The sequence below is a fragment of the Oscarella lobularis genome, chromosome 3 (assembly GCF_947507565.1).
Source record: "Oscarella lobularis chromosome 3, ooOscLobu1.1, whole genome shotgun sequence".
NCBI lineage: Eukaryota > Metazoa > Porifera > Homoscleromorpha > Homosclerophorida > Oscarellidae > Oscarella > Oscarella lobularis.
Window position 1 is genome coordinate 262,506 of NC_089177.1, and position 25,303 is coordinate 287,808.

General features: G+C 45.3%; 10 protein-coding genes across 18 annotated transcripts; 2 read left to right on the top strand and 8 right to left on the bottom strand.

Annotated features, from left to right (window-relative positions):
• Positions 1 to 19: 19 nt before the first annotated feature.
• LOC136185214 (uncharacterized) lies at positions 20 to 2,723 on the bottom strand. Of its 3 annotated transcripts, none has more exons than XM_065972297.1 (9): positions 2,476 to 2,723; positions 2,028 to 2,419; positions 1,829 to 1,890; positions 1,745 to 1,777; positions 1,645 to 1,698; positions 1,521 to 1,596; positions 1,024 to 1,464; positions 545 to 952; positions 20 to 499 (listed from the first exon to the last, which is right to left on the bottom strand). In XM_065972297.1, exons 6-9 carry the CDS (start codon positions 1,594 to 1,596, stop codon positions 144 to 146), a joined length of 1,281 nt encoding a protein of 426 aa, XP_065828369.1. In that variant the 5' UTR covers positions 1,645 to 1,698; positions 1,745 to 1,777; positions 1,829 to 1,890; positions 2,028 to 2,419; positions 2,476 to 2,723; the 3' UTR covers positions 20 to 143. The 3 variants fall into 3 exon arrangements, with proteins under 3 accessions (XP_065828369.1, XP_065828368.1, XP_065828367.1); XM_065972296.1 differs by having other exon boundaries at positions 1,946 to 2,419; XM_065972295.1 differs by having other exon boundaries at positions 1,829 to 2,419.
• A 58-nt stretch (positions 2,724 to 2,781) lies between these two features.
• Positions 2,782 to 5,705, bottom strand: LOC136185213 (uncharacterized). 2 transcript variants are annotated; one of them, XM_065972294.1, is made up of 10 exons: positions 5,454 to 5,705; positions 5,371 to 5,398; positions 5,151 to 5,300; positions 4,668 to 5,095; positions 4,576 to 4,617; positions 4,449 to 4,523; positions 4,314 to 4,389; positions 3,819 to 4,253; positions 3,322 to 3,732; positions 2,782 to 3,269 (listed from the first exon to the last, which is right to left on the bottom strand). In XM_065972294.1, the coding sequence occupies exons 4-10, from the start codon at positions 4,752 to 4,754 to the stop codon at positions 2,908 to 2,910; spliced, it is 1,488 nt and encodes a 495-aa protein (XP_065828366.1). In that variant the 5' UTR covers positions 4,755 to 5,095; positions 5,151 to 5,300; positions 5,371 to 5,398; positions 5,454 to 5,705; the 3' UTR covers positions 2,782 to 2,907. The 2 variants fall into 2 exon arrangements, with proteins under 2 accessions (XP_065828366.1, XP_065828365.1); XM_065972293.1 differs by having other exon boundaries at positions 5,371 to 5,705.
• Positions 5,706 to 5,765: 60 nt separating this feature from the next.
• Positions 5,766 to 8,031, bottom strand: LOC136185218 (uncharacterized). 2 transcript variants are annotated; one of them, XM_065972302.1, is made up of 9 exons: positions 7,853 to 8,031; positions 7,663 to 7,800; positions 7,572 to 7,613; positions 7,350 to 7,520; positions 7,228 to 7,303; positions 6,738 to 7,172; positions 6,268 to 6,674; positions 6,174 to 6,220; positions 5,766 to 6,110 (listed from the first exon to the last, which is right to left on the bottom strand). In XM_065972302.1, exons 2-7 carry the CDS (start codon positions 7,774 to 7,776, stop codon positions 6,508 to 6,510), a joined length of 1,005 nt encoding a protein of 334 aa, XP_065828374.1. In that variant the 5' UTR covers positions 7,777 to 7,800; positions 7,853 to 8,031; the 3' UTR covers positions 5,766 to 6,110; positions 6,174 to 6,220; positions 6,268 to 6,507. The 2 variants fall into 2 exon arrangements, with proteins under 2 accessions (XP_065828374.1, XP_065828373.1); XM_065972301.1 differs by having other exon boundaries at positions 5,767 to 6,220.
• Positions 8,032 to 8,987: 956 nt separating this feature from the next.
• On the bottom strand, positions 8,988 to 12,239 carry LOC136185415 (uncharacterized). Of its 3 annotated transcripts, XM_065972546.1 has the most exons (9): positions 12,101 to 12,239; positions 11,447 to 12,054; positions 10,889 to 11,388; positions 10,798 to 10,839; positions 10,639 to 10,746; positions 10,513 to 10,588; positions 10,017 to 10,451; positions 9,560 to 9,964; positions 8,988 to 9,512 (listed from the first exon to the last, which is right to left on the bottom strand). In XM_065972546.1, the coding sequence occupies exons 3-9, from the start codon at positions 10,997 to 10,999 to the stop codon at positions 9,148 to 9,150; spliced, it is 1,542 nt and encodes a 513-aa protein (XP_065828618.1). In that variant the 5' UTR covers positions 11,000 to 11,388; positions 11,447 to 12,054; positions 12,101 to 12,239; the 3' UTR covers positions 8,988 to 9,147. The 3 variants fall into 3 exon arrangements, with proteins under 3 accessions (XP_065828618.1, XP_065828619.1, XP_065828617.1); XM_065972547.1 differs by having other exon boundaries at positions 9,578 to 9,964; positions 10,889 to 12,054; XM_065972545.1 differs by having other exon boundaries at positions 10,889 to 12,054.
• On the top strand, positions 12,192 to 14,012 carry LOC136185414 (ATP-dependent RNA helicase DDX51-like). The gene has a single exon (XM_065972543.1). The coding sequence runs from the start codon at positions 12,233 to 12,235 to the stop codon at positions 13,859 to 13,861; it is 1,629 nt and encodes a 542-aa protein (XP_065828615.1). The 5' UTR covers positions 12,192 to 12,232; the 3' UTR covers positions 13,862 to 14,012.
• Positions 12,505 to 14,961, bottom strand: LOC136185416 (pseudouridylate synthase TRUB1-like). The gene is made up of 8 exons (XM_065972548.1): positions 14,865 to 14,961; positions 14,729 to 14,815; positions 14,627 to 14,682; positions 14,487 to 14,568; positions 14,366 to 14,438; positions 14,181 to 14,317; positions 14,071 to 14,127; positions 12,505 to 14,014 (listed from the first exon to the last, which is right to left on the bottom strand). The coding sequence occupies exons 1-8, from the start codon at positions 14,947 to 14,949 to the stop codon at positions 13,872 to 13,874; spliced, it is 720 nt and encodes a 239-aa protein (XP_065828620.1). The 5' UTR covers positions 14,950 to 14,961; the 3' UTR covers positions 12,505 to 13,871.
• A 46-nt stretch (positions 14,962 to 15,007) lies between these two features.
• Positions 15,008 to 19,858, top strand: LOC136185417 (fas-binding factor 1 homolog). Its single transcript, XM_065972549.1, has 22 exons — positions 15,008 to 15,088; positions 15,140 to 15,223; positions 15,274 to 15,317; positions 15,367 to 15,468; positions 15,517 to 15,567; positions 15,620 to 15,809; positions 15,859 to 16,052; positions 16,099 to 16,991; positions 17,040 to 17,514; positions 17,563 to 17,663; positions 17,721 to 17,768; positions 17,815 to 17,973; positions 18,020 to 18,127; positions 18,185 to 18,324; positions 18,374 to 18,492; positions 18,549 to 18,671; positions 18,722 to 18,865; positions 18,916 to 19,134; positions 19,185 to 19,322; positions 19,378 to 19,468; positions 19,519 to 19,652; positions 19,705 to 19,858. The coding sequence occupies exons 1-22, from the start codon at positions 15,046 to 15,048 to the stop codon at positions 19,786 to 19,788; spliced, it is 3,684 nt and encodes a 1,227-aa protein (XP_065828621.1). The 5' UTR covers positions 15,008 to 15,045; the 3' UTR covers positions 19,789 to 19,858.
• Positions 17,426 to 21,295, bottom strand: LOC136185419 (glutamate--tRNA ligase-like). 2 transcript variants are annotated; one of them, XR_010669527.1, is made up of 4 exons: positions 19,794 to 21,295; positions 18,393 to 19,737; positions 17,696 to 18,317; positions 17,426 to 17,637 (listed from the first exon to the last, which is right to left on the bottom strand). XR_010669527.1 is itself a non-coding variant. In XM_065972551.1 (2 exons), exon 1 carries the CDS (start codon positions 21,280 to 21,282, stop codon positions 19,840 to 19,842), a length of 1,443 nt encoding a protein of 480 aa, XP_065828623.1. In that variant the 5' UTR covers positions 21,283 to 21,295; the 3' UTR covers positions 18,382 to 19,737; positions 19,794 to 19,839. The 2 variants fall into 2 exon arrangements, 1 of the variants encoding a protein (XP_065828623.1); XM_065972551.1 differs by lacking the exons at positions 17,426 to 17,637; positions 17,696 to 18,317 and having other exon boundaries at positions 18,382 to 19,737.
• A 7-nt stretch (positions 21,296 to 21,302) lies between these two features.
• On the bottom strand, positions 21,303 to 23,741 carry LOC136185418 (alpha-adducin-like). The gene is made up of 9 exons (XM_065972550.1): positions 23,269 to 23,741; positions 22,990 to 23,211; positions 22,884 to 22,934; positions 22,743 to 22,832; positions 22,590 to 22,688; positions 22,430 to 22,543; positions 22,275 to 22,379; positions 22,153 to 22,224; positions 21,303 to 22,104 (listed from the first exon to the last, which is right to left on the bottom strand). Exons 1-9 carry the CDS (start codon positions 23,665 to 23,667, stop codon positions 21,364 to 21,366), a joined length of 1,893 nt encoding a protein of 630 aa, XP_065828622.1. The 5' UTR covers positions 23,668 to 23,741; the 3' UTR covers positions 21,303 to 21,363.
• Positions 23,742 to 25,223, bottom strand: LOC136185420 (alpha-adducin-like). Of its 2 annotated transcripts, XM_065972553.1 has the most exons (8): positions 25,141 to 25,223; positions 25,009 to 25,098; positions 24,780 to 24,943; positions 24,503 to 24,730; positions 24,391 to 24,441; positions 24,145 to 24,336; positions 23,932 to 24,096; positions 23,742 to 23,878 (listed from the first exon to the last, which is right to left on the bottom strand). In XM_065972553.1, the coding sequence occupies exons 1-8, from the start codon at positions 25,163 to 25,165 to the stop codon at positions 23,816 to 23,818; spliced, it is 978 nt and encodes a 325-aa protein (XP_065828625.1). In that variant the 5' UTR covers positions 25,166 to 25,223; the 3' UTR covers positions 23,742 to 23,815. The 2 variants fall into 2 exon arrangements, with proteins under 2 accessions (XP_065828625.1, XP_065828626.1); XM_065972554.1 differs by having other exon boundaries at positions 24,780 to 25,090; positions 25,141 to 25,213.
• Between the last annotated feature and the right edge of the window lie 80 nt (positions 25,224 to 25,303).

The window sequence follows — 25,303 nt, forward strand, 5'->3', positions numbered from 1 at the left end:
TAGCCCGGATTGAGAAAGGTCAGGCTGAGAAACATTTAGTACGCACAAAGAACTCAGCGAACAAAACAAAACAAACACACGCTAAGTAACAGTACTACTGCACTAGGAACTGTCCAGGAAACTCCGGCAGCAACGCCAGGCACTCAGCTGCGCAGGTAAAACCCTCCCAAGAACACACCGTGGATGTAATCGCGATTTATATTGCAGGCTGCTTTTGTCCTGACTGATACTGTATCGCCACCATTCAGTCGCGCAGCAGCACCGGTGTATGTAACCCTGTCGTTGCCGCTAGGACTTGGCTTCCAATAGTGAGCTGCAGCTATGATCTTTCTTTCCGTTCTCAACTCGTATCCACAGTTTCTCTGGGACCCTGTAGGGTCAATCTCAAGCTGAACATACACATAATATATCCCGCTTTTAGGCACGGTAAATCCAATTGAACTGTACAGTACGTTTCCAATAATTATAGTTGGTGAGCCCCAAGTTGTCAACGTTGCTCCTAAAATGAATACTGGTTACTGAAATGATGAGCTCTTTCTTATACCCCTAGGCGGTGTTCCACTGCTGCTGCCAAGAAGATGAACTGCTGGTTCTGTTTGAAAAGGCAGATAAAAAGCGCCAATAAATGATCCAGAGCTAAAGTGATTCACGAAATTACAGCTGTGTGCGGAAGTCATTTGCAGGCGCTCTCCACTGCTCATCTTCACTACAAGTCCGGTGTGCTCAGTTCTGTCATACGAACTTCCTCCATCAGTCTTCATGTGAAGGTAGGACAGTATCTTGCTACCTATTTGCAATTTGAACCCGCAGCGGCTGGTCGACTGAGGATCAAATTGAAGCTGACCAAATACAAAATAGAGTCCACTGGTGCCCGCAGTAATCCCGTAACTGTTGTATGATGCCCCACCTCGGTACATGTTGAACGTATAGCCCCATCGATTCAGGGTATATCCTAAATTATGGATATTAGATAACTAAACGTCTCAGAAACAATACGAAAAAAGAATTCAAACTTGTACATACCGGAAGAGTAAGTTCCGCTGTACGATCCGTATGTCATGGCCGTTGAATTGCTGATGTCGGAAAAACTGAATGTAAAAAAAATTAGACCAAGAAACGATTCGCCATGATGAAAATTATTCAAGGTGCAAGTAGACTGCATTTGCATTGTAATGTTGTCTCCCTTCTTTAGCGGTCTAATCACTCCGGTGTACTTGGTATGATCCACTGAACCACTCCTTGAGCCGTACGTGTACGATGACGCGACAATCTGTGAATTGACTCGTAGTCCAAAGACACAGCCACTTGAATCGCCACTAGTAGGATCCAGCATAAGTTGACCGTAAATGTAGTACAGTCCATCAGCTGCCACAGTCAAGTTGCTGCCATCAGAAGATAAAGTTATTCCACCGCATAATATGGAAGAGTCTGCTTCGTGTGGCATCCACTTATTTAACACCGTATCTAATCAAACAGCCACAAAAATACACTCATAATCAAGTACAGTTTTGGTCAGTTACTTGAATAGTATCTGCCTGTGTAGCGTCCATAGACATGAGCTACAGGGTTCGCACACGTAGACTGAAGAACGTCCATCTAGTCTCAAGCAATAATAACAGTGACACAATATTTATAGAAAATTACCAAATAGCAAAGTGCTGATGATTGTTTTGACACTGTCGCGCGTAGATACCCCAGCTACGTGACATTATTACAACAAATAATGAGAAAAACTACACCGTACTTGGCGATCCAGACTGTAGTCAACTGCCCGAAACTAAGTCAATCTACGTTTTAAGACGTCTGAATTATAGTAGTACATTAGTACCTGCGACTCCAAAGTAGCTGAATAGGGCCCTTCAGCAACTGCAATGGTGATACTCGTGGCAGCTAGAAAAAGGCTTGTTATCTTCATTTTCCAAGGGCTCTATGGTAGTGCCCAGACCAGACTGAATGCTCAGTTCTAGATAACTTCTTATATACTTGGTTTTCTACCCAAATTTACAAACAGTAAGGCAAATCCGTACTTCTGATCAACGTCAGGAGCTATTATAACCGGAACTCCGGGTAGAAAGTTCCGGAACGACGGTCACTGGCGCACTTTATCGCCAGAGTTTAGCGTCCCGTCTTTAGGGTTGGGGACACCCGGGAGTCCAGCTGTGTGAGAGACAAGAGCCAACTTGAATTCCATCTATGGCCTAGCATCAAGCTTCATCCGCACTAGGATATGAGCTAAAGATGAAAGATTCCAAATGGTACAGCATCATGCAATTAGACTGAAGAGATGAAAGGGTAAAGCCCGATGCCACCGCAGGGTGTGGTATTGGAAGTAGCATTTCTTTTATCACGGCACTTCCTTGTTGACGTCATGAACGCGTGTACACACAGATTGCTTCTCACGAAGCCTCTCAAGAAGCCTCTAAAAGACGCCACACATAAGCGCGTCGTCCGTGTTCTCTCATTCTCAATACTCACCGCAGGTAGGTTCATAGTCTTTCTCCGCCACGTCCTTCGCAATCACACGAAGGACAGGCATTGGCTGTGGCGGAAATTGTGTGCGCACAGATCGATCAGGAGCTTCGCTTGCTTTGTTGGCAAGACTGCGTGCTGTTTCTGTGGTATGAGACCCCGCAGGTCCTAATAGCACAGTTTCGTGACGATTTCGGATCGATGAGAAGATCATGTAGCTCATTGAGGCCATAAGAAGGAAAGCAAGAACCAACGCGCCTCTAAGCCTGTGATAGCCCGGATTGGATTACTTGTACACCACTTTCTCATAGCTACGTTAGCTAAAACACGAAACCATCAGTGCAAACTGGAGACAGACAAAAATTAGATAGCAGACGAACGAAAACACATAACGTTCTGCATGTAGCAATCCAGAGGACTCCGGTAGCAATGCAAGGATCAGCTGCGCAGGTAAAACCCTCCCAAGAACCAACCGTGGATATTGTCGCGTTCTAAGTAACAAGTTCCTTTCATCCTAACTGATACTGTATCGCCACCATTCAGTCGCGCAGCAGCACCTGTGTATGTAACCCTGTCGTTGTTGTTAGGATTTGGCTTCCAATAGTGAGCTGCAGCTATGATCTTTCTTTCCGTTCTCAACTCGTATCCACAGTTTCTCTGTGATGATCCGCCCGCGGGGTCAATCTCAAGCTGAACATACACGTAATAAATTCCGCTTTTAGGCACGGTAAATCCACTTGAACTGTACAGCACATTTCCAATATTTATAGTCGGTGAGCCCCAAACTCTCAACGTTGTTCCTAAAATGAATAATGATTACTAAAATGATGCGCTCTGTTTCTTATACTGTACCCCTAGTGAATGTTCCAGTGCTGCTGCCAAGGAGATGGATTGCTGGCTCTGTTTGAAAAGGTAGATAAAAGACGCCAATAAATGATCCGTACTTGAAGTGATTCGCAAATTCGCAGCTCTGTGTGGAAGTCATTTGCAAGCGATCTCCGCTACTCATCTTCGCTACAAGTCCAGTGTACTCAGTTCTGTCATATGAGCTTCCTCCATCAGTCTGTATGTGTAGGTGGGACAATGTCGTGCTGCCTATTTGTAATTTGAATCCGCAGCGGTGACCGCTGGAACGAGGATCAAACTGAAGCTGTCCAAATACAAAATAGAAACCACTGGTGCCGGCAGTAATCCCGTAGCTGTTGTATGATGCACCGCCTTGCCGCATGTTGAACGTATAGCCCCACCGGCCAAGTAAAGTTTCTAAATAATAACAAAATTAGCCACTCAAAATCTCAAACAAGCAAATCTGAACAAAATAAACACAAAACATGTCATGAATTGCATACCGGCTTTGTAAGTTCCACTGTACAAGCCGTATGTCATGGCTGCTGAAGTACTGTAGTCTGAAAAACGAAATGAAATAAAAACTGCACCAAGAAACGATTCGCCTAAATGAAAATTATCCAAGGTGCAGGTAGACTGCATTAGTATAGTAATGCTGTCCCCTTTGTTCAACGCTCTGATCACTCCAGTGTACTTGGTATGATCCACTGAACCACTTTTTGGGCCGCATGTGTAAGACGAAGCAACAATATCTGAATTGACTCGTAGTCCAAAGACGCAGCCACTTGAATCACCGCTGGTAGGATCCAGCATAAGTTGGCCATAAATGTAGTACACCCCAGCAGCTGGCACAGTCAATTTGCTTCTATCAGAAGATAACATCATTCCACCACTTAGAACAGAAGGAGAAAGTAAGTTCCACTTATTTAACACCGTGTCTAAACCAAACAGCGGCAAGAATACAGGCATAACCAATGGAACGACAATTTGTCTCTCACTTGAAGTGTATCTGCCCGAGTAGTGCCCATAGACATGAGCCACAGGGTTTGCACGCGCAGACTGAAACATGTCCACCTATTCTCAAGCATAACAGTAATGATACATTATGTTTTACACTAAATTAATTAGATCACCGTTTGAGTAAGCATATTGCTTTTCTGCTGAAGTGCTGTTGATTGTTGTGATGCTGTTGACTTAAGAGATGCCATCTACATGACATTATGCAAATGGTGAGGCAAGCTGCACACACAAACACTGTACCTGGCTTTTCAGAGTATTCACAGAATTTTCCATTGCAGTAATCTAAGTCAATTATTTTATAAGACCTGCAAGCTAAAGTGACTTTTTTGTACCTGTGGCTGAAGGGAAACTGAGTAGGACATTTGAACAGCTGCAATGATGATGCTCATGGCACCCAAATAAAGGCTGATAATCTTCATTTTCGAACGGCTGTGTAACGGCAGTGCCCGGATCGCGGACGAGACTGGACGTTCAAGCGTAGATAGGCTCTTTTATACTTGTTCTCCTACCGTAATTTGCTCATAATCTAATCATATCCGTACTTTCTTCGGATAATTATGACCGGAACCCTATCAGAAAGCTCCGGAACGGTTGAGTATTCCGTATTGCCGTCTATAAAGCGTTGGAGGAGTCTCAAGTGCCACGTAGTGTATCAAGAAGAGACAAACGCCAAGTTCCATGGCCTACTTCATCTGCCCAACACCACCGCGGGTAAATATGTCGTGTTCTCTGCCGTATTGGGATACAGCGCGTGTGAGACCTGCATAAAAGATCACGACGTCATCGTTACGTAGACATCGTCATAGTGCTCTAACGGTATCAGCCTTGTGCTAATGAAACTAACACTCCATTGCTAAGACCAGACTGAATTGTCCCGTTTCTTTGGGCGCCAGCCCTTGCAAGAGGTAAGAGACAGCTATTCCATATATAGCCCAGCGTTGAGCTTCATGCCAACCGCAAATGAGCTAAAGGATGAAGGATTCCAAATGTCACATCATCATGCAATTAGAACTGACGTCACAGCGCAACGCCTACCCCTGTGCTTCTTTACAGTCTGCCGTTTCTAAAAGACGGTCAATGCTGCATTATCAGGAAACAGCGTCAAACGGTCAAATTACGAAATACGGAGACTGCCCCAAAGGCCAGGTGGTAAGTTGTGCTTGCAACAGGGCCCCGGAGCCCTGGATTTGAGTGCTGATTTGTACTGAAGAAGGTCTTTTTCGCGCAGACTCTATTTATTATACGTAGTGAGGCGTTGGAAGTAACGAAAGTCGTGTGTTGGTAGTCGCAGATCGATCAGGAGCTTTTGCTGCGTTGACATGACTGTGTGTTGTTTAAGAAAAAACGATGTAGCTCGTACTGACCACAGAAAAGCAACGTGCCTTTTCGCAATTGTACAGGACGCATTCGCTCGATATGATCGACGCTTTGGCCTGTGATAGCCCGGATTGCAAGAACTCAGCGAACAAAACGAAACAAACACATACAGTACTGCTGCACTAGAAAACTCCGGCAGTAACACCAGGCACTCAGCTGCGCAGGTAAAACCCTCCCAAGAACAAACCGTGGATGTTGTCGCGTGTTATTCTGCAGGCTGCTTTCATCCTGACTGATACTGTATCGCCACCACTCAGTCGAGCAGTAGCACCTGTGTACGTAACCCTGTCGTAGCCGCTAGGATTTGGTTTCCAATAGTGAGCTGCAGCTATGATCTTTCTTTCCGTTCTCAACTCATATCCACAGTTTCTCTGTGACCTGACAGGGTCAATCTCAAGCTGAACATACACATAATATATCCCGCTTTTAGGCACGGTAAATCCACTTTGACTGTGCTGTACGTTTCCAACAATTATAGTTGGTGAGCCCCAAGTTCTCAACGTTGCTCCTAAAATGAATTATGGTTACTGAAATGATAAGCTTCATTTCTTATACCCCGAGGCAATGTTCCACTGCTGCCGCCCAGAAGATGAACTGCTGGTTCTGTTTGAAAAGGCAGATAAAAAGCGCCAATAAATGATCCAGAGCTAAAGTGGTTCACGAAATTACAGTTGTGTGCGGAAGTCATTTGCAGACGCTCTCCGCTGCCCATCTTTACTACAAGTCCGGTGTACTCAGTTCAGTCATACGAACTTCCATCAGTCTGCGTGTGAAGGTGAGACAGTATCTTGCTACCTATTTCCAATTTGAATCCACAGCGGCTGGTTGACTGAGCATCAAATTGAAGCTGGCCAAATACAAAATAGAGACCAGTGGTGCCCGCAGTAATTCCGTAACTTTTGGATGATGCCCGCCTCGGAACATGTTGAACGCATGGTAGCCCCATTGACGCAGGGTATATCCTAAATTATGAACAAATTAGAGGGTGATCAATAATTCAATGCTTTGCGTAGATTTTTACATACTGGAAGAGTAAGTTCCGCTGTACAATCCGTACGTCATGGCAGCTGAATTGCTGATGTCGGAAAAGCTGAATGTAAAAAAAACTAGACCAAGAAACGATTCGCCATGGTAGAAATTATTCAAGGTGCAAGTAGACTGCATTTGCATTGTAATGTTATCTCCCTTGTTCAACTGTCTAATCACTCCAGTGTACTTGGTATGATCCACTGAACCACTCATTGAGCCGTACGTGTACGATGAAGCGACAATCTGTGAATTAACTCGTAGTCCAAAGGCACAGGCACTTGAATCGCCACTAGTAGGATCAAGCATAAGTTGACCATAAATGTAGTACACCCCAGCAGCTGGCACAGTCAAGCTGCTGCCATCAGAAGATAACATTCCACCACTTAGTATAGAAGAGGAATGGTATGATGTCCATCTATCTAACACCGCACCTAATCAAAAAGCAGGGAAAATACATCCATCCACATACACTAATTCGCCTGTCACCTTTCAAGTATCTTCCTATGTAGCGACCATAGACATGAGCCACAGGATTTGCACTCATACACTGAAAAGTGTCCACCTACTCTTAAGCATAACGTAGTGACATTACGTTTACATTAGATCACCATATAAGCGAGAGCTTCGCTTTTATTCATAAGTTTTGAATTGAGAGAAGTCAATTGCTCCTCGTACGCTCTTATTGTTTTTGATTGATTTGACACTGTTGAATTGAGAGACGTAAGTTGCTCTTCATATGCTGTTGATTGTTTTGACACTGTTAAATTGAGAGACATCAGCTACGTAGCATTCTTACAGCAAATGACGAGAAAAATTACGCTACACTGTACCTCGCTTGTTAGGCTTTTTATATAACGGCCCATTGCAAAAAGCTACATCAAGTTAATTTTAATTAAAAAGATCTCTAATATAACACAGTACCTGCGACTGAAGGGAAGCTGCTACTAAGTCAAACGCTTGTGCAGCCAGGTCGAGTGCTTGGGAAGTGGCAATAGTGATGCTCAATGCACACAAAAAAAGGCCAGTGACCTTCATTCTTCTTAAAGCTGCGAGAGTAGACTGAATTCCCAAGCTTAGAGAGGATTATATATACATGATCTTCCTATGATACCCATAAGGCGGACGTGGTACTTTCATGACCGGTGTTTTGGAATCCAAATCTTTTATTTAGCCGGAAGTAGAACGACGCCGTCTCACGATCCTTACGTTATCTTTAGCTCATTCATAGAATGGAGAAAAGATGCAAAACACTCATAAGAGTCATTTTGGTTTAGTATGTACTATACAACAAACTACGGATTCCAAATGAGATGGTACAGCATTACGCAATTAGAACTGAAGAGACAAGCGTACAAAGCGCAACGCCTACCTCCAGGGTGTGGTACTTGATCTGTATGCTCTAAAAGACGGTGACCAACTAATACTACAGTGCAATGTCAAAGGGTCTAAGTTCACTAGCCCATTATACTGGGCTCTGTTGATATCCCTAGGACAATCAAGCGGATCTTGAGCAGGAAATTGGTCCGGATAGAATTGCATACTGTATGGATAAAATACTTGAACTACCTAAAGAAAAATTTCTAAAGGGAGAAGGGAAGCTGATACACTTGCCCTGCAGAAATCAATTGATCTGACAAGGCTGTTCATTTCCTCCAAATAGAGGTCGTGGCTGATTATGACCAGAACTCGATCCACGTCTTGAATCGCTTTCAATGATTCGATTAGATACTTGAAATAGTTGGCTCGGTTGTGAACTTGCGCGACTAAAATTATGGCCTCTGGTGACGTTAGATGGTTCGGGAAACGATCTTCATTTAGAACTCGCTCCATTCGATTGATTTTCAAGGCTTTGTCTCTAATATTCTCTTCCGGCTTTTCTGTTTCTTTCCTGATTGTACGCGCAGTCGTTTTAGGGACAATTTGAGGTTCTTTTCGCCTGTGAGGCGTTGGCTGTGGCGGAAATTGTGTGCGCGCAGATCGATCAGGAGCTTCGCTTGCTTTGTTGGCAAGACTGCGTGCTGTTTCTGTGGTAGAGACTCCGCGGCTCCCAATAGCACAGTTTCGTGACGATTTCGGATCGATGAGAAGATCATGTAGCTCATAGAGGCCATAAGAAGGAAAGCAAGGACCAACGCGCCTTTTCGCCATCGTACAGGGCGCATTTGATCGCTTTGGCTTTAGCCTGTGATAGCCCGGATTGGAATAGTACCTACAGTACATGTAGTCTACTGCTTCACTTTCTCATATAGACTTAGGTACATGTACGTTAGCTAAACATAATCGAGACCATCAGTGCAGCGCACAAACTGAAGACAGACAAAAATTGTTAGATAGTGGACGAACGAAAACACAGAACGTTCTGCATGTAGCAATCAATCCAGAGAGACTCCGGTAGCAATGCAAGGATTAGCTGCGCAGGTAAAACCCTCCCAAGAACCCAACGTAGATGTTCTCGCCTTGTAAATAACAGGTTCCTTTCATCCTTACTGATACTGTATCGCCACCATTCAATAGCGCAGCAGCACCTGTGTATGTAACCCTGTCGTAGCTGTTAGGATTTGGCCTCCAATAGTGAGCTGCAGCTATGATCTTTCTTTCCGTTCTCAACTCGTATCCACAGTTTCTCTGTGATGGTGATCCGCTCCGAGGGTCAATCTCAAGCTGAACATACACGTAATATATCCCTCTTTTAGGCACCGTAAATCCACTTGAACTGTACAGTACGTTTCCAATATTTATAGTCGGTGAGCCCCAAGTTCTCAACGTTTCGCCTAAAATGAATAATGGTTAGTGAAATGATGTGCTTTATTTCTCATACCCCTAGCAAATATTCCACCTTTGAAGCCAAGAAGATGAACTGCTGGTTCTGTTTGAAAAGGTAGATAAAAGACGCCAATAAATGATCCGTAGCTGAAGTGATTCGTGAAATTGCAGCTCCGTATGGAAGTCATTTGCAAGCGCTCTCCACTGCTCATCTTCGTTACAAGTCCAGTGTACTCAGTTCTGTCAAATGCTCCTCCAATAGGGTCTATGTGAAGCTGGGACAGTGTCCTGCTACCTATTTCCAATTTGAATCCACAGCGAGGGGTTGACTGAGGATCAAATTGAAGTTGACCAAATACAAAATAGAGACCACTTGTACCGGCAGTAATCCCGGAACTGTTGTATAATGCCCCGCCTTGGTTTATGTTGAAAGTATAGTTGCCCCATTGACTAAGGGTTCCTAAATTAGTAGGTAACTATCAACGAAAGAATGCTACTAGATTTCTACATACCGGAAGAGTAAGTTCCGCTGTACAATCCGTACGTCATGGCAGCTGAATTGCTGATGTCGGAAAAACTGAATGTAAAAAAAATTAGACCAAGAAACGATTCGCCATGATGAAAATTATTCAAGGTGCAAGTAGACTGCATTTGCATTGTGATATTGTCTCCTTTGTTCAACGGTCTAATCACTCCGGTGTACTTGGTATGATCCACCGAACCACTCTTTGAGCCGTATGTGTACGATGAAGCGACAATCTGTGAATTAACTCGTAGTCCAAAGGCACATTCACTTGAATCGCCACTAGTAGGATCAAGCATAAGTTGACCATAAATGTAGTACACCCCAGCAGCTGGCACAGTCAAGCTGCTGCCATCAGAAGATAAAGTTATTCCACCGCTTAGTATAGCAGAGGAATCGTATGATGTCCATCTATGCACCGTACCTAATCAAAAAGCAGGAAGGATTCATCCATACACATACACAAACACAAATTCGGTCATCACCATTTGAATATCTGCCTAAGTAGCGTCCATAAACATGAGCCACAGGGCCAGCACACGTAGACCAAAAAATATCCACCTACTCTTAGGCATAGCAATAGTGACATTACGCTAAGCACATTAGATCACCATATAAGCAAGAGCTTTCTTTGTATTTCCAAGTTTTGAATTGAGAGACGTAATTTGCTCCTCAGATGCTGTTAATTGTTTTGACACCGTTGAATTGAGAGACATCAGCTACGTAGCATTCTTACAGCAAATGACGAGAAAAATTACGCTACACCGTACCTCGCTTGTTAGGCTTTTTATATAACGGCCCATTGCAAAAAGCTACATGAAGTTAATTTTATTTAAAAAGATCTCTAATATAACACAGTACCTGCGACTGAAGGGAGGCTACTAAGTTGAACGCTTGCGTAGCTAGGTTGAACGCTTGCGAAGTGGCAATAGTGACACTCAACGCACACAAAAAAAGACCAGTGACCTTCATTATTCTAAAAGCTGCGAGAGTAGACTGAATTCCCAAGTCTAGAAAGGATGTTATATACAAGGTCTCCCTACAATACCCATACGGCGGATGTGATACTTTCACCACCGGCTTTTTGGAATCCAAATCTTTTATTTACCCGGAAGAACGACGCCGTCTCACAATCCTTACGTTATCTTTAGCCCATTCATAGAATAGAGCAAAGATGCAAACACTCATAAAAGTCATTTTGGTTTAGTATGTACTACACAACAAACTACGGATTCCAAGGTACAGCATTACGCGATTACAACTAAAGAGACAAGCGTACAAAGCGCAACGCTTACCTCCAGGGTGTGGTATTTGGTCTGTGTGCTCTAAAAAGACTGTCAAGGTGGTGACCAACTGTAATACTACAATGCAAAAGGGTCTTTTAGTAGTATACGTGGCTAACCCTGGTGGCTAACTAACTAGAACACTCAATTCTAGCCAGAACAAATATATTTGCAGAAAGATATGCGTATCGAGAACATGATTAGATCTTCTACACCAAAACAACCCAATAATTTTGTCATATACATATATACCTTAGTAGTTTTCGTCTTACAGCATAGCCAAAATGGCATCAACCTCACTGTCAGTCATTAGAAGCCCGTTATTGACGTCTTCCTCACTTGGAGACTCATACTGATCAACATCTGAAGAATAGACCCACTCACAGCCCATGGCCCAAAAACCAGAAACAAAGTCCTTCATGTCCCTCTCATCAGAAGGACTATCTGGCTCAACGAATGGAATAAATTCATCTCCCAAATCAACGTCGTCATCATCGTCGACATCGACGTCATCATCCACTTCCTCAACTAACGGAAGCGTGTCGTTTTTCGGGAGGTGTGGCGTTTTGCTTGGAGCTGCGATGGGCTTCGTCGTTTTTTCGCGTTTCACCGTTGTCGTTGTAGCAGCGCGTTTCCCGAGTCCCGATCTTAGAACGTCGTTGCTTACTTCGCCGAACGCGCGTCGCGGAGTCACGAAAGGGGCTCCCGTTAGGGGAACCGATGGCAACGTCACCGATTTTTGCACTAGAGCGAAATATTATCAAAAAAAACGATGCCGAACTGTGCTAACTTTGGTGCTGGATCGTCGAATCTGTGTTTTCTGACGTCTGGGAGACGGAAGAAGGCATCGCCCTAGCCATCTTGTTTTTGAATGTCGAGATATCAACTTTTTCGACGAGTCCCGTACAAATTTGCAAGTGGCATGTTTCGCGTGGCTCGCTTCACTGGAGACGATGTGGAAACGCTTGCGAAAGAGTCTTCCGAGTCGAGGCTAAAGGATCTTCACAGAAAAGCGAAGAAACGAGCGCGCAGCGAGGCCTTCGCCAAAACTGACGTCACAAATGACGTCGAGGAGGAGGCAGGAGATGACGTCAAATCCACGCAACCCGAACCGACTCCGAAAACGTTCACCGTATTGGGAAAGCGAACGCGAAAATCAAAATCAACGCAAAAAATCGCAAGACAACTTCCGGATTGGCTGGAAACCCCCCGTATAATATCGTCAGACCTAACTGAAAATCTAGTCGGGGTTGACGCAGTTGGAATCAGCATTCAACTCATCAAAAATCTCGAAAAACAAAACATAAAAACCCTATTCCCAATTCAAAGTGAACTCATACCAAAAATCCTTGAATCAAGCGTCCCACCTCTTATATCATCACCAAGTGGATACCGTCCTCGAGACGTGTGCGTATCCGCGCCAACAGGCAGCGGAAAAACCCTCGCCTACGTTCTACCGCTTCTCCACGTGCTAAACCGCGTGGTTGTGCGTCGCCTACGCGCTCTCATTATACTACCAACTCAAAATCTCGCTGATCAAGTCAAGCAAGTATTCGATACGTATTCACGTGGAATGAGCGTCCAAATTGGCTTGACAACGGGACAACAAACGTTTACTAAAGAACAAGAAATGCTGACTGAATCCAGAGGAGTCGATATACTCATTACGACTCCTGGTAGACTCGTTGACCACGTGACATCAACAGGTGGCTTCTCCTTGGATAACGTACGTTTTTTGATTATCGATGAAGCCGATCGCTTGCTTGGACGCGGCTTCGACAGCTGGCTTGACCACGTGATTAAATCAAAGCCCATACCCAATGTGGAAAATTTCGTCGACATAACAACGTCTCCACCACCTCAAAAATTCCTCTTCTCCGCCACATTATCGCGCGACCCAGAAAAACTCGCTCGCCTCGATTTATATAACCCGATTCTCTATGCAACCGCGTCAACCAAGTATGCAGCCGTCCCAGACGGACTGAGCGAGAACTACACCGTTTGCACGGCAGGAGAAAAGCCCCTCGTACTCATCAACTTCCTACACAAACTCCAATTCGAACGCATGCTTTGCTTCGCGAGCTCAGTGAGCAACACTCATCGACTCTATCACCTAATCAAAGCATTCGGAGGTGTGGGGGTCGCTGAATTTTCCTCTGGTTTAACTGGGGGCCAACGGCGTGCGATTCTCGATCGATTTCGGCGCTGTGACGACGATCTGCGCGTTCTAGTTGCGTCGGATGCGATGGCACGTGGTATGGACGTCGATGACGTGAGTCACGTTGTTTCTTATGACGTTCCCGCGCACGCCAAGACGCACGTGCATCGCGTCGGGCGAACGGCTCGCGCTGGGAAGGCGGGATGGGCGTGTACGATTTTGCGCGAGGAGGAAGTGCGATTTTTCAAGGGGATGATGAAGGAGGCGGGGCGGACGTGCCGGAAGTTGCGCGTGGGGAAGAACGAACTCGAGGGGCTCGTTGAACGATATGAAAACGCTTTGCAACAGTTAGAAATTAGGTTGAGAAAGGAAGGGAGAAAGAAAGTCAATTAATAAATAAAAATTATTCTTTGGTTGATTTTCTGCCTTTTAGTACTTCACCTACTCTTTCTAGTGACCACTCACCTTGTCTAAGTGCTTGGTCAATTTTGTAAGGACCTTGTTCAGTGCGGCTTAGATCAACTAAATGAGCTGCAGACTTCAGCTCTGTATAAATAAATAAATAAATAGACTGATATTGCTTTAGCCTACTGTATTCCTACCTTGGCCTATGTCATTGACTATGCTTCTAACGTAGGTACCAGAGCCACAATAAACATCTTTTGAGAGAGGATTACCGTACCGGTGAATTACCTATTGATCTTTCTCTTACCAAGTTTGAAGAGTGGTGGGTTGAAATCGATGCAGGTTAAATCGTAGACTGTTACTTCTCTTGGTTGGAGGTCTGGAGGTTTTCCCTGTCTTGCTAAGTCAGACGCTCGTTTGCCTTGTACTTTGACTGCAGAATATCTAAAGGAGTGGTAATCCTATTTTCTCTTTTTGTGTGGCTACTTTTACACTGGAGGCGCCTGCTGAATTTTTCCCGTGAACGTTTTTAAAACAGACTCAAAATCTTGTATAGAAATGTGACCTATAAAAAACCTCCCTTCAAAAGGAAAATTTCTAAAAAAACTATTACCAAACTTAGCTTCATTTGTGACTTTCCCAGACGCATCAAATGTATCAGTGGCAGAACCCAGCTTACCAATGGCTAAGTACCTCTTAATTAATTAAAAATATTGAAAAATTTATTGAAAATCATGAAAGTATTAATTGTACTTTTCTTCCTTCTAGATACGTTTTCAGCTGTTTGCATCCATCCCCAAGACCAACAACTAAGAAAATATGAGAATGCTGCGATTGCTACATGCTTTTCTGTACCAAGAACGCCTTCGGCGTCTTTGTCCAATGTTCCTCCATGGCCTACTTTTACTCGTTTTCGCTTTCTCGGATTCGTGGAGCGAATTTCTGCTAGAAATGTTCACCAAGCGATCGAAGCGATCGTGCGTTTGTTTGCCTTTAACTAGGAAGGTCTTAAACTGATTCAAGAGCTCCGCTGACGTGAGCCCTTTAGGCTTGAACAGAGCCAAAATGCCGTTCATCGCCACGACTTCGCGTGCGCTAACACCATCGCCCGGACAACTAGATTCACGTGATAAACACTCGGGCGCAAGCGTACGTAAGCAAACATTCGAAACATGGCTTTTCCGACGTTTGAGAAGCAGTCGTTGACTGGAAGAGGTTAGTAGACGATTTTCGACACACGTCTGCATTTACGAAATTGCTCTGAAGGCAAAGTGGCAAAAGGGTCCTTAGATTTCGATCTGGATTCACTCCTAGGAGACGAAAGCGGACCTCCAAAATCAAAGACAAATAGTATACGGCTTCCTCGCTTCACTCTAAGCTTTTGAGGCAATTTCTTGCAGCAAAGCGAAAGTCGCAAACCGGAAGCAAAAAGAAGACGACCAAAGTAAACGTAAAAAATTAAAAATCGATTTTTGAAAAGCGAGCTTTTACAGCAAGTGGAATCGATCGGACGAACAAAAAGAAACCCGGTAGCGTCTCGCGATGAAGATTTCTACGCTTCTTTGGCCGCAGAAGCTGACCAAAAAGACGAAGAAGTAATTCAAAAGTCGACCTATTTTTTCAAAAACGTAAATATCTCTCAGGAAGTTGCTGTCACTGAAGAAGATGCACAAAAGATTGCCAGCAATATGGCAGTAAGATAGATTCCGAGTATTGTCACCTCCTTTGTGATATGATTTTCCTAAGGATATGGACGATCTTGATAGCGATCTATTTGCGAGTTCTCTGGTCAAAAAGAAAAATCGATTTGGACAGAGAAGAAAAAATGAAGAGAGAAAGATCAATCCTGTCCAGGAAGAGCAGATGCCTCCTGAGGAAGTAAAGGTAAATAAACCAAGAGAGGAAAAGGTGCCAGTTCAGCCTAAGAAATCATCAGGTTGGAAAATAAATCATGGCATGATATTTGTATTATATTCACCATTTAGGGTTTGATTTTGACGATGACGATATATTGGCCGATATTCTCGCTTCAAGTGACGAAGATGATCGGAAATTTAGACCAAAACGAAAGCGTAAGGAGACTGGAGTCGTTCCTAGTGAGAAAAACGAGACGAAAGAAATCAAAGAAGATGACAAAACAGAGTCTCTTTTGAGTAGAATGAGTCCAAAATTAAGACGAGTAAGAAAAAACGTTGCACTGACTTGTATCTGAGTTTGCTGTTCAGTCCGCTCTTGGCGGGGACAAAGACGACGTTACGCAGAAGAACGACGATCTAGATTTTTCACCAGAGAAGCCAACTGAGCCTCCTGTGGTGAACAAAGAAGTGAAGAATACGAACGCAAGACCGCGTTCTCGAGGGCAAAAGGATCAGGATTTGTTTGGTGTTGGTGACGACGATTTTGACGGCGATGATATGCTGGATGCTTTGGGTTTCGATTCGGCTGAAAAACCCCAGGAGAGAAAGGCCAGTAGTCACGGTGATCTCTTTGGTAAAGGATCTCGATTTGACGAACTTCTTGGCAAGAGTGAACCAACGCCAGTCGAAAGTCGTCCTCCAACTCGCGGCAAGCGACAATTGGAGGTTAAGCCGGAGAAGAAAATCGAGGAGAAAACTGAAGAAAGTGAAGAGGATGATTTTCAGTTTGGTGGCTACACGCCAACAGTCGGAAAACAGAAAAAAGAGGAGCCCATTAGGAGGCCAAGAACGGCTCCCACAGGAGAAAACCAACGAGTAAAGTCCGTGCGATTCGCTGACGATGTTGAGGAGAAAGAAGGAGGCGAGGAAAATCGTCCTTTTAGTAGTCCATCAGTAATGTCAAACGTTGGAAAACCAAGGGAGAGAAAATCTAGATCCGATTGGCTTGGGATGGACGCTGTGGAAGAGCCTATAAAATTGAGTGATTTGGGTGAAACAAACGTCTTAACATTGGACGAGAAGGAAGAGGAGGAGGAGGAAGAAGAGAAACAAGTCGCACCATCATCACCTCCTACCAAGAACAATACCTTTAATACTAGTCGTCCTAATGAGGATTTATTCGGTGATGATTTTGGCCTTGGACTTGGGTCTAGCCGTGGTCGCCGTTCATCCTCACGTCGACGAAAAGAACAGCCTCAAACGTGAATATATCGAAGTAGCCACGTTTTCTTTCTACGTCGTTTTCTTAGGTCTTTATTTCCGTGGGAGCAATCGAAATCGAAATCAAGGCAACCTGCTCGTGAAGATCTTCAATTGAAGCCGAAAAAAGAAACTCACAGCCGTCCTCCACCGTCAACCAGTCATCATTCTTCTGAGGAAGATATTTTGGTTGCGGCTCCTCCTCGTCGTTCGACTCATTTGATGGATGCTGAGCCTGCAGGTGGACTAGCCGTTTCTCAGGCGAATGCCGTTGCCATGGCGAATGCTGCTGCCGAGGGAAGAGAGTCGGTGCTGCGCGAGGAAATCGAGAAGCTTCGGGGAGAAGCAAAAGGGCTAAAAGAGCGAATTGGTGAACTAGAAACGAAGTCTAGTGAGCAAGAGAAAAAGGAAATCGAGTGGAACGGCGAGAGAGAAACGTTGAAGGGACGGATTGAGAGTGAGAGGGATGAAAACACGCAGCAGAAACGCGAAGCGGGAGAAAAAGAGAAAGAACTTCTAAGCAAGGTTAGCAGGGGGAAACGTTTAGAAAAGTCATAGAAACGTCGTCTATAGATACACGTACTTGAAGTGGAGAAGGGCCAGCTTGAAGCGTTGATGCAGGCAGCGGAAGAGAGGCACCAAAAAGAGCTAAACAACATGGAATCTGTGCACAAGTGAGAACCAGTTATACGCCAAAAAATTCAACCTTGAATGGCACGATATTTGCGTAGAAGTCGAACGCAAACTTTAGAGGCATCATTTCACAGACAAGAAGAAAGGTAAGTGGCGTAAAAAATTGGCCAAGGCTACGTAGACTCTACGCAGATTGAGGGAGGAACTTGAGAGGCAGGCTTCGCAGCACAATGCTCGTCTTGTCGAACTGGAACAAGCGAAATCAGCTGTCGTAGCCACGTACGAAAAGAAATTGTCCGAATCCGATCAGGAACACGTAGAATCGATGGAGAGACTGAAAGAAATTCACAAGTACGTAGGAGAGGAGCGCCGTTAGAAATTTGATGAATTTCCTCAGGTCTTTGGCGGACGAATTGAAGAAGGAACACGAGAAGGAGAAACGACGTCAGGAGAAGCTTCACCAACAGGAACTGGCGGCCGTCTCTGAGGCTCACTCTCACACTCGGTATTAGTCGATTATCTGATGAGACTTCCATTGAAAGACGACTCTTCTTTTCTGAAGTTCTCTTCAGGAATTGATTGCTCACGTAAAGCAGTCGACTGAGAGTGTGAGCGAGATGCAGCAGCGAGTTGATATGGCTCATTCGGTTGGATTTCAAGAGCGAGAGCAGGCGTTGCGAAGTCGAGAAGAGCAGCTAAAAAGTAAGAGAAAAAATTAAGAGAAATACTCATCGAATTGACTTCTATCTAGGTCTGGAAGAACGTCTTACAAAACAGCAGATTGAGAACGAGCAAGAGCGGGTGAGACTTCACGGTCTTGTAGCAAAGATGGAAGCTCGTATGAGAGATCAAACAAGACAGATTGAACAGGTAAAAGTCTCTAAAAACATAACTACAGTCACTCACCTGATGTTTTTTTTCCCAAGGAACGTTGGAAACTTCAACAAGACGAGTCGAGAGTGCAGGCTCTCCAGCGCGTTCTCGACGAAGACAGAGTGACATCAGCTGAACTGTTATCCAGAGAACGGGAGGAGCTGCAAAAGGCCAAGGTGAGCCTTCAGCGTAGTGTCTTTTATTTGGTGATTGATTATCTACGCAGGGAAAATTGCTTGAGGAACAGCAGAGTGTCTTGAGCCAGTGCTACGCTGAACGACGAGAGCTGGCTCATGAGAGAACGCAGTTGTCAATATCGCAGAAAATGAAGCGCCAGGTTGAACTGGAGAGTTCATCGCGAGCCTTAGAAGTAAGACACGACGTGGCAGGGAAATTGAATCCAGCACGATTCCCCTTTAGACTGAAGCTGAGTTGAAAGCGGAGCTGGAGTCAGTGAAACGGCAGTCGAGCGTCCTGGCAGAAAAACGTCAAGCGTTGCTGGAACTAGAGGAAAAGTTAGGTCGAGAGAAGCGCGAGGTCGAAAGCGAGAAAGAAGCCGTCTTGAACGAACGAGCCAAAGTGCAGGAATTGAGGATAAAATTGAAAGAAGCCGCTGATGAAGTCAGTCGATTAGAGGAGGTAAGAACTTTGTTTAGCCACGACTGTGTTGCGCATCTCCTCGTTTTCAGCACGCTGTTGCGTCGCGAGAAGAGGGCAGACAGGCGCTGCACGAAGCAACGCTGATGAAAGGTGACGTGGAGCAGAAAGTGAATGTGATGATGGCAAAAAAGGCCGAACTTCAAGACCTGGAACGACGCTTGGCACAGGTAAATAGTATGACAGACAGTACCGAATTTCCTTTGGATGATTTCGTCATTATAGGAGCGAATTGAACTGGTTCATCAGAGGAAGGACCTCACGAAGTTAAGAGATGAAAAAAATGCTGGCAGTGTCATTGCTCCACCTGGAGGAGGTATGGCCTCGGTTGCTATGAGCACCTAGCAACCAGCTTCTCTAATTTAGCTTCGTTGACAAGAGCTCCGCATCATCATGCTCCTGTTGAGCATCATCATGCGACTATCCCAGTTGATCCAAAGGCAATGCTCAACTTGGAGTATAGTCGCGTGTTGAGACTGTGGGCTCAGCAAGCGGAAAAGGTAAAGAAATAATATCTAAAGGCTCACCTTTTGCAGGACAGACATTCCTTAGGAACTGGACGAATTGGAAGAAGAGAATCAATTCCTAGAATCATTACATGGAGATCCGGAAGACGCGTCCTCATTGCTACCATAGTATACCTCATAAGTTTCGTAGCACATGTACATATTTTACGTAATTGATAAATCAGATCTCTCCGGCCGCGTGCAATCGTCTCAGAACCGTTTCCCTTCCGAGGACTTCCAACGTGAGACCCAATTGTCCGCCCACTTCTTGCCCCGTGACGGCAAGTCGGATTAGTCTGAGTACGGTCTTAGACTGAACGCCCATGTCCCGAGCCACGTTTCTCAATAGAGAAATAACGTTGTGAGCAACGAAATCACACGCATCGAGTTTTTCCGCCGATTTTTTGAGTATGAGACGATAGTCCGTGGAAACAACGCGGAACTGTTCCCCCGTACTTTTCGGCTCAACCCAGAAACAACTCCCAAGTCGAAGCACGTCAGGTAAATAGCTGATTCGATCAATCAAAACCTCAAGGACTTGGTGAAGATACTCCAAACTGATCATACGTTCGGAGACAGGAGAAAACGTCTTCCTGACAAGTCCCTGCATATCTTGAATAACCGAAGCACTGCCCAACGGACTCTCATAGGCCATCTTCAAGTGCTCCTTATTGAACCAGGCAATCTGCCCAGCGTCAACAGTCGGTTTATTTCTATTGACATCTTCCAAAGAAAAGGTGCCAACCAATTGATTCATAGTAAATATTCGTTGCTCAGTCAACCGGGGAGACCATCCCAGCAGAGCTACATAATTCACCAAAGCAGACGACATGACACCTTGTAGACGAAAATCGTCCACAAACACATCCTTATTCCGTTTGGACAACTTCCCACCTCCCTTATTAAGAAGCAAGGGAAGATGAGCAAAGATAGGCGGAACCCAGCCAAACGCTTCATAGAGCAACACGTGTTTCGCCGTCGACTGGAGCCACTCTTCTCCACGAATAACGTGACTGATATTCATCGCGCGATCGTCGACGACGTTGGCTAGGTGATAGGTCGGACGACCGTCAGATCGCATCAGGACCTGATCCTCAATTTCCCCATTGGAAAATTCCATGCGCCCGTATATGACGTCATCGTAGGCGGTCGTTCCGTCGACCGGAACTCGAAGGCGAATCACGTGGCTCGCCCCGCGACTTGATAAATCGTCTCGCTGGGCGCGAGTGAACAATTGGTCGTAGTTCACTTTTTGACCCGTGCGTCGCGCTGCTTCTTGAAGGCGAGCCACTTCGTCTTTCGAAGCGAAGCATTTATACGCTTTATCTTCCCTCACGAGCTTGCGCACGTGTTCGTTATACGTTGCGAAGCGTTCCGATTGCCTGTAGGGACCGTAGGGGCCCCCGACGCTTGGGCTTTCGTCTGGATGGATGCCTGCCCAGTGGAGAGTCGATTCGAGATCGCGTTCGGCGTCGGGCACGTTGCGTTGCGCGTCCGTGTCCTCTACGCGTAGGATTAGGGACCCCTTGTGATGTTTAGCGAACAAGTAGTTGAATAACGCCGTTCGGAGGCTTCCCAGATGGAGGAAACCGGTGGGACTTGGAGCAAAACGAGTTCGAATCATTTCCCGTCAACGCACGCTAATAACGGAACAAAATAAATGATTTTTGATTTCAAAGACAAATAAATCTAATTAAAAACATGTTCAAAGTCCTTCTCCAAGAATTTTCGACGTCAGACACGACGCCATTGCGTCTGTGGACTTCTTCACTCTCTCCGCGGCGTGCTTGACAAATTCAACGGAAATTGGCTTCTCGAGCTTCCCCGTCGCCGAAACCGACAACGTATCAAAAGAACGAGCCGTATCCATCGCAGATCGATGAAAAAGACCGCCGAACGACGACCCAGCGAGATCCTCACTCGACGAAGCGACGCTGATACCAGACGAAGACGGAGGTCGATGAGAATAATGAAAATCATCTGAAGCGGACATGCTACGAAATCGATTATGACTCAGACTCAACGAAGACGCCGAAGCGGTGAGGTCGTCTATGGAATTTTCCGCTCGAGCTGCAGCCAGACGAAAAGCGTCTTTCGATTGCGATAAATGAGTGAGCGCGTCGGACGTCGAATTGGCGACTTCTTCCGCCGTTTCGTGAATATTTTGAGTGGGTTTTGTTTTGATTGGCGAGTAGCGACTGCTGCTGCTGGCGCTGCGGCGAAAATTCTTTCGTTTGGATCGTCGTCTCGGTGACGTGATTGTCGTGGTGCTGATTGGATGAAAGGTCTCTGGTTGGGGAGAGACGGCGGCGAATGCAGCGGCAGAGCGAGTGGAATCGGCCACTTTTGCAGCGAGTGCGTCGAGAGGAGATTGAGAGGGATAGGGAGATGCTGGGGGGCTGTCTTCCTCATCTAAGAAGTCCCACTGACTGGTCAAAGTATTATTCTATAATATACATTATTAATGAATATATAAGATTTATTCTTATCTTACGTCTTCTTGAGGCTTTTCTGTAGGGGCCTCTGACTCGAGAAAATCCCACATGTTTTTCTCTTCGACGCGTTTCTATTAAATTCTAATAAATTTTAAATTTTTCAACAGCATCTCCTGTATACAGGTTTGCCTTGGTTGACCAGTATTCCTTTTCTGGGAGATTTACGCGCTGGAGGAGAAGATGCCATATTTACTTGATGATTATAATCGTGTCCAGTATTGAATCCCTAAAAATCAATACATTTGCTTCCCATTTATCCTACCTGTCTTCACTTACGTGATCATCCAACGTTCTCATCAAAGCAGCCCACTCTAATCCCTCTATTCGCCGATCGACGGGTATATAGCCTGGAAGGCGAATGTTAGACTCTCCGGAACACATCAACGAAACCTAATAATAGTCAAAGTCAGAGAACAATACATATATTTATATTTACCTGTATTTCACAAGCTCTAGCAAGACTGCACATCAGACTGAAGGCTTCTTCGACTGTCTTACCCCACGTCACCAGTCCAGCGCCTCTCACAATCAAAACCTTAGAAAATCAACGCGTTTAGTCTTAGCTATTGGTCACTTATCCGCTTCCCACTTTCGAATTACGTAAATCTGCAATTAAACTCCTCTTCTCTTGAAAATCGGTAAAAGGCCCTTTGCACTCGTGATAAGCAATTCGACCAAGCTATAAATAGAAATTTAATTAACCCAACCCCTCCCCTAGGGCTGTGCTAACACTAATCGCTTCCTGTGACGTTGGCAACAGGCCGGATGCCATGCAGGAAACCTGCGATAAACAGATCGGCGAAATCGTACAAAAGGAACGCCGCTTTTCAACTTACCGCCGTTCCGGCGCTCGTTTGAACGTGAATGACGCATTTGGCGTCGATCCGCGCCTCGTGCACCGCGACGTTGAGCGCGAACGCGTTCGCATCGACTCCGTATTCGGTCGATCCGAATTCGACGACGTTTCCGTCGAAATCGACTCGATTCACCGACGCGGCGCTCACTTCGCCGTAGAGAAGCCCAAAAGGGTTTGTTAGCAGCGTATCCCCGCAGCGAATCTAGCGAAAACAGCAACCAATGGCGCGAAAACATACACAAAAGGAGACCCTTCCTACCGTCACGTGATTATAAACGAGTCGACTCCAGCCGAAAAAGTCCACGAGACGGCAGACGCATGCGAGTTTGCATCGATCGGCGCGCTCTTTGGCACCGATTCGCATAACGTCGAGTGCCAATAGGTCGTCAATTGGACGACTAGTAGGCAAAACACGCGAGGGGGCCGGACTAGCCGTTGCCGTGGCGATTCGCTCATATTTTTCGTCGACGTCGCGCTCGCGACGCGTTCTTGGCTGCGGCTGCAGCGTCGGGCCTCTTTGAGCTTGCGTTTCGACGATGCGCTCGAGTTGATCGCGAAACGTGTCCGAGTCGAGAATCGTCGTCACGCGACGAACTTTTTCCAGCGCGCGCATGTCGCGCTCGAGCGCGAACGAGCGTTTAGGACGCGACAGAATCATCACTTTTTTCCGAAAAGCACAGCGAATAAGATTAGCGTCTGTGTTGACGAAACGCCTCCCCAAGAAACGAGATATTGATATCTGTACATGTATTTGGCCACGCCTCTCCCTTCCCGGAAATAATAGCCTGTGTTCAAAGTACCTAAATTTACTTGAAAAGAGAGTTGTTAATAGCTGATTTGGTTTCATATTCTTGGCCTGTCTTGTATCCCTAAAATGCCTTTGTGCCACTTTACATTTCTTCCCTATGTATAACCCACTTACAAGTCGATCCAAAATTCTCATTTGAGACTCCCATTCAAGGAGACCGGATCTCCACGACAGACGACTCACGCCGTCTCCGCCTTGCAGCTTCATTGCCTTCCAAACTTCATCTGGACTAATGTTAGGTAGCACAATATTTTCTATTCCACCGGCCAGAGCAGCCACCTAAAAAATTATTTCAAAATTTACAGCCTACATAAATTTCTATTTTACCTGTATCTCACATGCTCTCACAGCATCATAGAGAATTCTGAAACAGGCCTCTATGGTGTCGCCAAGGGCAACTAGACCGTGGCTTCTTAGCACCAAGAGACTGGCTGTTGGTCCCAAGTCCTTTTGAATGCTTTCTTTCTCTTCATCATTAACTACAAGACCCGTGTAGTCGTGATAAGCAACTTCTCCGACCTTGAAAGTGCATGCATATTTTCCAAAATAAAACCAATTAATAATAGAACGTACAGACATTGCTTCTTGGGAGATCATCATAAAACCACATTTCATACAGGATACCTACAGAATGATGTATAGCTCACACGTCTTTCTAGCTTTTATCTCTGACAATATGACTCACTCCTGCCCCTGGAGGTGTGTGTACGTGTGCCACACAACGAGCATCCTCTCGTGCACTGTGAATGGCCGAATGAAGAACGTAGCCGGCCAAATTCACGTCCAGATCCGTCGATCCCGGATCGATGACGTCCCCATTGATGTTCACTTTGACTAAACTCGATGCTGTGATTTCGCTGAACGTCAATCCGAGGGGATTGATCAGATAGCTCTTATTGTCAGACAAACGAAGCTGCAAATTCAGAAGTCAAAACAAATCTCCACGAAAATGTCTCGTTTACCGTTATGTGATTGTAGATGAGCTGGTCCCAACCCCACAGGCCCACGAGCCGATAAAACGACGCCAATTTGCATCGATCCGCTTTTTCCTCGGCGGAATACTTTGAAAGACCTTCGACGTCGTTGATTGGTATCACGACGTCGGCGGGAGTCAGCGACAATCGTCCTCGAAGCATTGGAAACACAGAGATCACGTGAGTGACGAAAACGTATTGGTGAACACCTTGCTACCAGATAGAGATGGCTTGCCATCGTGTTTTTCCCGAATACGTACAGCATTTGGTCTATTCGGTCTGACCAGAACCGTATAAAGCTTCCTAACTGATTACAAGTTACACCCGTCATCCTCCTAAAACCCGTTACCAGTTCTCAGGCTTCTACAGATCATTTGATGGGTATTGTACAAGATTTTCCGAGGCAACCGAGGACTGTAGGCGACTTTGTTAGCCGGGAACCCACCGTCGAGATCAAACGTTTCCGTCAAACGTTTAGCTTCAATTTATTATGATGATTATTAATTAACAAA

Excerpts from the sequence above, each read along its gene's own strand:
- LOC136185214 (XM_065972295.1), bottom strand. The coding sequence starts at position 1,915 with ATGAAGATAACAAGCCTTTTTCTAGCTGCCACGAGTATCACCATTGCA. Across the intron at positions 1,465-1,520 it reads CACAGGCAGATACTATTCAA|ATACGGTGTTAAATAAGTGG; the intron begins GTAACTGACCAA and ends CTGTTTGATTAG. Across the intron at positions 500-544 it reads CAGTGGAACACCGCCTAGGG|GAGCAACGTTGACAACTTGG; the intron begins GTATAAGAAAGA and ends TATTCATTTTAG.
- LOC136185213 (XM_065972294.1), bottom strand. The coding sequence starts at position 4,754 with ATGAAGATTATCAGCCTTTATTTGGGTGCCATGAGCATCATCATTGCA. Across the intron at positions 4,618-4,667 it reads CAGTTTCCCTTCAGCCACAG|ATTACTGCAATGGAAAATTC; the intron begins GTACAAAAAAGT and ends TAATTGACTTAG. Across the intron at positions 4,254-4,313 it reads CTCGGGCAGATACACTTCAA|ACACGGTGTTAAATAAGTGG; the intron begins GTGAGAGACAAA and ends TGTTTGGTTTAG.
- LOC136185218 (XM_065972302.1), bottom strand. The coding sequence starts at position 7,776 with ATGAAGGTCACTGGCCTTTTTTTGTGTGCATTGAGCATCACTATTGCC. Across the intron at positions 7,521-7,571 it reads TAAAAAGCCTAACAAGCGAG|CTGATGTCTCTCAATTTAAC; the intron begins GTACAGTGTAGC and ends AATGCTACGTAG. Across the intron at positions 7,304-7,349 it reads GCGAAGCTCTCGCTTATATG|GTGGACACTTTTCAGTGTAT; the intron begins GTGATCTAATGT and ends GCTTAAGAGTAG.
- LOC136185415 (XM_065972546.1), bottom strand. The coding sequence starts at position 10,999 with ATGAAGGTCACTGGTCTTTTTTTGTGTGCGTTGAGTGTCACTATTGCC. Across the intron at positions 10,840-10,888 it reads TAGCCTCCCTTCAGTCGCAG|CTTTTTGCAATGGGCCGTTA; the intron begins GTACTGTGTTAT and ends AACTTCATGTAG. Across the intron at positions 10,589-10,638 it reads AGAAAGCTCTTGCTTATATG|GTGGATATTTTTTGGTCTAC; the intron begins GTGATCTAATGT and ends GCCTAAGAGTAG.
- LOC136185414 (XM_065972543.1), top strand. The coding sequence starts at position 12,233 with ATGTTTCGCGTGGCTCGCTTCACTGGAGACGATGTGGAAACGCTTGCG.
- LOC136185416 (XM_065972548.1), bottom strand. The coding sequence starts at position 14,949 with ATGAACGGCATTTTGGCTCTGTTCAAGCCTAAAGGGCTCACGTCAGCG. Across the intron at positions 14,816-14,864 it reads TAAGACCTTCCTAGTTAAAG|AAATTCGCTCCACGAATCCG; the intron begins GCAAACAAACGC and ends CATTTCTAGCAG. Across the intron at positions 14,569-14,626 it reads CGTATCTAGAAGGAAGAAAA|AGGTACTTAGCCATTGGTAA; the intron begins GTACAATTAATA and ends TAATTAATTAAG.
- LOC136185417 (XM_065972549.1), top strand. The coding sequence starts at position 15,046 with ATGGCTTTTCCGACGTTTGAGAAGCAGTCGTTGACTGGAAGAG. Across the intron at positions 15,469-15,516 it reads CTGACCAAAAAGACGAAGAA|GAAGTTGCTGTCACTGAAGA; the intron begins GTAATTCAAAAG and ends AATATCTCTCAG. Across the intron at positions 15,810-15,858 it reads TCAGCCTAAGAAATCATCAG|GGTTTGATTTTGACGATGAC; the intron begins GTTGGAAAATAA and ends TTCACCATTTAG.
- LOC136185419 (XM_065972551.1), bottom strand. The coding sequence starts at position 21,282 with ATGATTCGAACTCGTTTTGCTCCAAGTCCCACCGGTTTCCTCCATCTG.
- LOC136185418 (XM_065972550.1), bottom strand. The coding sequence starts at position 23,667 with ATGATTCTGTCGCGTCCTAAACGCTCGTTCGCGCTCGAGCGCGACATG. Across the intron at positions 22,380-22,429 it reads TGAGAACGTTGGATGATCAC|GGATTCAATACTGGACACGA; the intron begins GTAAGTGAAGAC and ends ATTGATTTTTAG. Across the intron at positions 22,225-22,274 it reads TGGTCAACCAAGGCAAACCT|AAACGCGTCGAAGAGAAAAA; the intron begins GTATACAGGAGA and ends AGAATTTAATAG.
- LOC136185420 (XM_065972553.1), bottom strand. The coding sequence starts at position 25,165 with ATGATCTGTAGAAGCCTGAGAACTG. Across the intron at positions 24,944-25,008 it reads TGGCAAGCCATCTCTATCTG|GACGATTGTCGCTGACTCCC; the intron begins GTAGCAAGGTGT and ends CAATGCTTCGAG. Across the intron at positions 24,442-24,502 it reads ACACACCTCCAGGGGCAGGA|GTATCCTGTATGAAATGTGG; the intron begins GTGAGTCATATT and ends ATCATTCTGTAG.